Source organism: Cynoglossus semilaevis, chromosome 20 (assembly GCF_000523025.1).
Source record: "Cynoglossus semilaevis isolate Cse_v1.0 chromosome 20, Cse_v1.0, whole genome shotgun sequence".
NCBI lineage: Eukaryota > Metazoa > Chordata > Actinopteri > Pleuronectiformes > Cynoglossidae > Cynoglossus > Cynoglossus semilaevis.
In genome coordinates, this window is record NC_024326.1 from 14508161 (window position 1) to 14515902 (window position 7742).

At 46.3% G+C, this 7742-nt stretch overlaps 1 protein-coding gene across 1 annotated transcript in view; it reads left to right on the plus strand.

The window, feature by feature from the left end:
* The first annotated feature begins 34 nt into the window (after positions 1–34).
* The window catches only part of kcnj9 (potassium inwardly rectifying channel subfamily J member 9), a 9621-nt gene continuing 1913 nt past the window's right edge, over positions 35–7742 (plus strand). Inside the window, 7 exon segments of the mRNA XM_008335011.3 lie at positions 35–999; positions 1940–2176; positions 2179–2343; positions 3562–3775; positions 5012–5213; positions 5876–6068; positions 6553–6750. Of these exon segments, the coding sequence (XP_008333233.1) occupies positions 2050–2176; positions 2179–2343; positions 3562–3775; positions 5012–5213; positions 5876–6068; positions 6553–6750 (1099 nt within the window). The 5' untranslated portion in view covers positions 35–999; positions 1940–2049.

Genomic DNA, 7742 nt, shown 5'->3' on the forward strand with positions numbered 1-7742 from the left:
AAATAAATACAGGAAGACATAGTTTTATTTGTTTTAAATAAAAGTTTTAATAAATGAAAAATAAATGAAAACATTTTAATAAATGAAATTCATCACGATATTGATATTGGTGTTCAAGATGACGATTTTATGATGATGATGATGATAATGAAGATTATAACAGTATGGACGATTATGGTAATTGTTATTTTAATGGTGATAATTGAGATAATTCAAATAACAGTAACAGCTATGGTGATGACGGTGATGATTGTGATAATGATGACGACAGCGTCGATGACGTGATGATGAAGATGGTAACGTCAATGATAATAACAACTATCAAGTGATTTTTACAGCAATGATGAAGCGAAAAATCGGCGATGACATGATGATGAAGTTGATTATTAAAAAGAAGGTCAAGGTAATTATGATGACGTCATTAATGCTGATTAGTACGTTTATGATGAAGATAGATTTGAAGTTGATAGTGGTGATAAAGAAAACTGCAGCTTGAAGTAATAATGATAACGACCATGATGATGATGATGATGATGATGATGACGACGATGACAACAGCATCATCATCATCATCATCATCATCTCTCCACACCTGACCCACTCAGTCAGCTGCTCAGATGATGGAGTCTCCTCCACTCTGCCGGGTTTTTCTTCTGCCTCCATTTCACACCGACCTTTCCTCTCTCCTCATCCTCTCCTTCACATGAACCTCCTTCCCTTTTTTTATCACCTCGGTTTTATTTGCTTTTGCGTCAAACGCTGCGACCGAGACATTTTTTTTTTTTTTAACCGAGGTGCTTTTTGTTTTTCCGGGGTAAACGCGCACAGGAGTGGATCGATGCTGCTGCTGCTGCTGCTGCTGCGTCTGTGATAAACGGGGGGGAAATGGGAGTCACCGAGTCACTGCTGCCGATGTCCTCGGCTCCATCTCTGACCACGGTCTGTTTTTCCTCCTGATCCAACAGCGGGCAGTACGGGCTGCAGCTGCACTCTGAACAGGTAGGAGTGTGTGTGTGTGTGTGTTCATGGGCCACACCAGTGTGTGTCGGTGTGTGTGCTAACGGACTGAGCCGTTAATACGGTAGCACCGTGTGTTTTGTCTTCCATCCATCACCGCCGTCGTGTGCGTCATCCTGACTGTCACCGTCAGTTTCTCCTCCGGGACAGGACACACAGCAGAGAGGCTCCATTTTAACTGTGCAAATATCACACACACACACGCGCGCGCGCGCGCGCACACACACAGGTTTGCGCAGCTTCCTTCGCCAGCGCCGTGTTATTTAATGTATGAAACACAGCCAGGACACAGTCCTAGTCCTAGTCCTAGTCCTGGTCGGTACTTAAACCTGTTAACTGTCCAAACTCAGACAACAAACTAAAACTAACTTTAACCACAGCTCCTCTGAGCCTCAAACGGGAGTTTCCGCCTGGTTAGATCCAGGTTTGGTCACCGGAACAACTCCTGGTTCTATAAATACAGTCAGACTGTCACCACTGGTCTTATGTAAGAAACAGAATCAACAGACTCCTGTGAGGACCGTGTGTTGACTCTCATCTGAACAACAGTCCAACCTCTGCTTTAACATGAACCTGAATCTACATCTGGCCTCAAACCTTTTCTGGCTACATTAATATTAATAGAAATGAAAAAAAAAAAAAACTCAATACATCGTTCTGCCTCGACCAGTGGACCTCAAACTTTCAGAAAACAGTTCTCCCCGTGTCACCACTAGAGGGCGCTGGCGTACCACCGTTGGTACTGCGTACCACAGTTTGAGAACCACTGGCCTATAGTATTCATCCCAGTACACGCCTCTACTCAGTACCCTAACATATAATAACATATAAATACTTCAACCCAAATGTTAGGGCGGTCACATGACCATCATCAAATGTGGCTCAAGCTCTGGTTCTGACCGTTACCTCCTCTCTATTCCAGGCTCCGGTCGAGCGAAACAAATGGTCACATCTAAAGGTGGAGGACTGACTTTGCTGTAGGGAGGACGCCACCAGACCACGCCCACACTCTCCACTGTACGGTGCCAGGCCATGGCGCTGGAAAACTCCGTCTTTCCCTCCCGACCCGACTCCCTGTCTCTCCCCGTGGAGGAGAAGGGGGAAGGCCCAGATGTGGAGGTGGCCACCGAGGCCACCGCCTCCCCGGGCGGCTTCAACCTATGGATCTGGCTCCCGTCGTCACTATGGAGACCGCGCTGTCCCCTCCGCCCACAGCCAAGGTCAACAGGTCGTTCCAGGCCAAGCTGGCGGAGAGGGAGGCAACCGCCAACCAGCCCAGGAAGAAGACCCAGGGGCCGGAGAAGGAGCGGGGCCGATTTGGGTGGGGTGAGTGTTGCTACATGTGACCTCTGACCTGGAGTGACCAGAAATCCTCCCAGAGAGGACGCCAAGCTGAACAGATAGACACAAACATTTAAATTCATCCAGGAAGTTGGTAAAGAGCCAGCTCAGAATTAGCATTTAAGTTAGCAACAATGGCTAAGCATTAGCCAGGACAAAGCTAAGCTAACCCAAGGTGCTGTTTTTGTTTGTTTGGTTTTTTTCTTACCATTTATTTGATGTAAAACTACAATAAATGATGCAAAATACCTCAAAGTTAGAGTGGGTGGAAACTAACTCACATCACCTGGTCCACATCATCTGGTCCACATCATCTGGACCACATCATTTGGTCCACATCATCTGGACCGCGTTCTGTGAGGTTGTGCCTCAGATCCTCATTGATCCCTCCTCAGTTGTCATTGGTCGTCTGTAGATGTCAGTGATCGTCTTCATGTCCAGAACACTCTCAGCCGTGTTCCTACAGATCTAAACACCTACTCTAAATCAAAAGAGCTAAAAAAAAAAAAACCCCGACAGAGAACAAAGGCAGATTTGTTCTTGTCTCTTTAATGATCCGTCACCGTGGCTGCAGCCAACAGGCCGGGATTCACTGCCTCGCATATCGATTTCCATGTTCACCTCTGGATATCTGGTGTTGTTGTCAGTCGACGTTGTAGCGGACAAAACAAAACAAAACAGCGGAGAAGAATTTTGTTTTCCACTTGTATGATCTCAGACTCCACGAGGACCACATCAGCGGTCAAACTTTTTTTTGTACCAAAAAAGGTTGCGGACCAGTTGTTGATCTATCAGTAAGGATCAATTAATTTTCAAAATGAAGACAGTAAATAGTGAGTGGATTCTCTTTGAATTAGGTGACTTAGTAAAAATAAAAATAAAAGCTGTGGCCCAGTACTTAATTATCTACGTACCAGTATTGGTCCGCGGACCAGGGGTTGGGTCCCCCAGTCCAATATTCCTGGTGCTGGTTCATTTTCTTTTTTCTTTTCTTTCTTCTACAAATGTAGATCCCTCCGTTCCAAAGTTAGTAACCTGATTTTTTTTTTCTTCCGCCTCAGACGTCTATTTCTGGTTCTAGGTCAGACCCAAACCTAGAGTTATGACAGATACACCTGGTTCCAGAAGTTAGCTGCGACCCCAGACAATTTTTTTTTTCATCTCCCTCCTCGTTTCTTCTCTCTCTCTCTCTCTCTCTCTCAGCTCGGGCCCGACGTAAGAGGCAGCGCTACGTGGAGAAAAACGGCCGGTGCAACGTGCAGCACGGCAACATGAGGGAAACGTACCGTTACCTGACCGACATCTTCACCACGCTGGTGGACCTCAACTGGCGCTGCTCGCTCTTCGTCTTCGTCATGGCCTACGCCGTCACATGGCTCTTCTTTGGCGCCATCTGGTACCTCATTGCGTACTGCAGGTGAGGTCACGGGTGATGGAAATCCCAGACAGTGGAATGACAGCGTTTATTGTTATTAACGTCTTTTAGACAGTGTTTATTGTTATTAACGTCTTTGAAATGATTATTATTCAATGATTATTTGACCATTCTTGTCCCTGATCGCCACAGTTTTAGCCTCACACAGGGAGCTGGGGCAGGGAGGGGGGGGAGCGGGGGGGGAAGGGGTCAGACTAATTAATGTAAGTGGTGTGAGGTATTTCATATCATCTATGAGTTTTATCGACCCGTGTCGGCGAACAGGGAACCCGCTGCAACGGCGACGGTTGTCTGGCTCCGCTCGGGGGCGGGGCCTGTAATTGATATAAAAAGGTCAGGGTTTTACGAGACAAATACGTTAGCTAATTAGAGTGGAGGTCCGGCAGACACCTCCAGTGGCTGCTGATATGAAGAGCGCTCTGTCATCTGCCTGTCCACATGACTGATGGGGCGTTTCTAGCCTGGGTTGCAGAAAAGTCTGGGTCACATGATCTACAGCCCGTGGAGCGATCTGTGGAAAAAAAGGTGGTGATTTAATTAAAGGAGCCTGAGAAATATGACTGATCGAAGGGCCACCGCGGTGGAGCAGTGGTTACTGGTTGGTGCTCTGGATCACAGGGTCAGATTAATAATTATTATAATAATAATAATTATTATTATTATTTCACAGCCAATAGGAGACAGGTTTGGCCTAGTCCAATAGAAAACCACCGTTAGCTTGAACGTCTCTGCTGCTAATAGGGTTACGTTACTGCTACAGTGCTTTGTGAGAGCAAGGCATTAAAGCTGGCAAGCCTGGAATAGCACCCGCAACCTTCAACCTTTACTACCGTTGTCCTGCTGTTGCTAACTGTTTCTTATTTCTTTAGTAACTTGTTTAAGGCTAACAATTAGCCAGATGTTGCAAACCTTCTGTTGTCATGTGACATTTATTATTTTTTTAAGAATCCTCTGGCTAACTCTTAGTCATCTTTCGGTTGAATGTTAAAAAAAATATTTAATGTAAACATACGTTTTAGATTTGTTTTTGATGAATGAAGACTGAGTGACTGATGGAGACGACGACGATTGTAGCTGCGTGTAAACACACACACACATTCTAAAAATAAAAACCATCTTCTCACTCTGTCTTTTTTTGACATTTCACACCCACGTTGTCCCCCTCCCTCCCTCTCTCCCTCCCTCCCACACTCTCCCGCTCCGTCCTTTCTTCCCCAGAGGAGACCTGGACCATCTTGAAGACACCACCTGGACGCCCTGCGTCAACAACGTCAACGGCTTCATCTCCGCCTTCCTGTTCTCCATCGAGACAGAGACCACGATTGGCTACGGCCACCGCGTCATCACGGACCAGTGTCCAGTGGGGACCATGCTGCTGCTGCTGCAGGCCATACTGGGATCAATGGTCAACGCCTTCATGGTGAGCAGCGCCACCGCTGGGAGAAAACGGAACTGACGTGGGGACAAATGGAGGTTTTAGAGAAAACATGAATCAGACGCATTACTGCCATCTGCTGGTTCGCTTTTACACTGGAAAAAACATCACTCTATAGGACATTCTGTAAATTGCAACAGAATAGAAAAAAAAAAATCCAGATTGTTCACTGGGTCAAATATTTTCTCTGACCCTGTGAATACGACAGGGGATTAGCGGTTAAGCTAGCTGAATCATCTGAAACACGATTGGCTCCAATCACTTTGGTCCCCAAATTTACCCAGTAATTTTTTTTTTTCATCTCCTGTAAGCGAGGAGTGAAAGCATAAATGCCAGGCAGACAAAACAGCAGCGACGCAGCACAGATGGCCCTCTGTCTGAGGATGAATATGCAAATTCAGCTGCACTTTTTGTGCCGCGTAAGCACAACTCTGATGAGGATTAATCTACACATTGACGCTCCGGCAGCGCCGTGTTTATGCATGTGTGGGAGCTGGGACTGGGCCACATCAGCAGCTGTTTCCCTGAATGTGGTAAAAATGAATGAGGACTGAGGTTCGTTTTAGAAATAAAATCCCTGTCACGGCAAACTTCCCATTCTCAACTTTACGTGAACTCACCGTCTCCTCCTGTCTCCTCCTGTCCAGGTGGGCTGCATGTTTGTGAAGATCTCGCAGCCCAACAAACGAGCCGAGACGCTGGTCTTCTCCAAGCACGCCGTCATCTCGCTGAGAGACGACAAGCTCTGCCTCATGTTCAGGGTTGGCGACCTGCGCAGCTCCCACATCGTAGGAGCCAACATGAGGGCCAAGCTCATCAAGTCCAAACAGACCCAGGAAGGTGAGTGGGCACCGGGCTGCATCCTAGTCCAAGTCCAGACCACTCTCACTGTATTAAACAAAATGTCTTCTTCTAAAAAAAAACAATCATTAATATCTGCAGGTGTCCAACCTCCCTGGAATATATTATGGTTCTCTTTAGCACCAAACCGTGGCCAGCGGGCCACGTGCAGCCCAGAAAGAACCTTAGAGTGGCCCAGTCTGCACCATGTTTGTTTCACTTTAGAAATAACTGTCAAATACCTGTGGATTTTACTGCAAACTCCAGGCTTTAAATATATTTAACTTGCAACAAATGCGTTGTTTTTTTACCCCCCAAAAAAATTAAAATTATTTGTTTTGGTCTAAATATTGTTACCTCCTGATTATTCCCAGAAATAAAAGGTACGGCTGAAGTTCTGGGTTTGAAAATCTGGCCCGACTATAATTACAACTTGGATTTATTTTGAAGTGGTGAACATGTATGTTCCTCTGCTCACCACCAGGTGAGTTCATCCCTCTGGACCAGACCGACATCAGCGTGGGCTTCGAGACCGGTGACGATCGCCTCTTCCTCGTCTCGCCGTTGGTGATCTCCCACGAGATCGACACCCACTCGCCCTTCTGGGACATGTCCCAGGCCCAGCTGGAGAAGGAGGACTTTGAGATCGTGGTCATCCTGGAGGGAATGGTGGAGGCCACGGGTGAGGAGGAAAAAAAAAGAAATTCTACACATGAGCATCAAACAACACTTCAGTGACTTGAATTGTAAATCTCACTGGGTTTTTTTTTTTTTATTGAGCGAGAAATCTAAGCATTTCTGCTGTGCCATGGAAAAACAAGCATTAGTGGATTAATGTTGGAGCTGCATTAATCTGTGTGAAATCATCTGACAGAGTTACTGTCACCAACTGTACCCTGTAAAAGTGTCCATTAGAGAATGAGTTCTCTCATCCAGGAGGTCTGAGTTAAAAGCTGTGGATTTTTTTTGTTCTGGTTTTCAGACCTGCTCTTGTCATCTGAGTGTTACAGAGTCAGGACGTTACCATGGGAGAGGGGGTATTTTTAGATGTTTCCCTGGGTTTGTGGCAGAAAAGGCAACTGAGGGAGGAGGACAGTGAACAGCACACGTGGACGATCTAGACTCTTCACTCCACCGCTGTGTTGGAGGGCTGTGTATCGGCAACAATCTGTCGATACGATACCTATCACGATACAGGGGTAACGATACGATACCTGTCACGATACAGGGGTAACGATACGATACCTATCACGATACAGGGGTAACGATACGATACCTGTCACGATACAGGGGTAACGATACGATACCTATCACGATACAGGGGTAACGATACGATACCTATCACGATACAGGGGTAACGATACGATACCTATCACGATACAGGGGTAACGATACGATACCTATCACGATACAGGGGTAACGATACGATACCTATCACGATACAGGGGTAACGATACGATACCTATCACGATACAGGGGTAACGATACGATACCTATCACGATACAGGGGTAACGATACGATACCTATCACGATACAGGGGTAACGATACGATACCTATCACGATACAGGGGTAACGATACGATACCTATCACGATACAGGGGTAACGATACGATACCTATCACGATACAGGGGTAACGATACGATACCTATCACGATACAGGGGTAACGATAC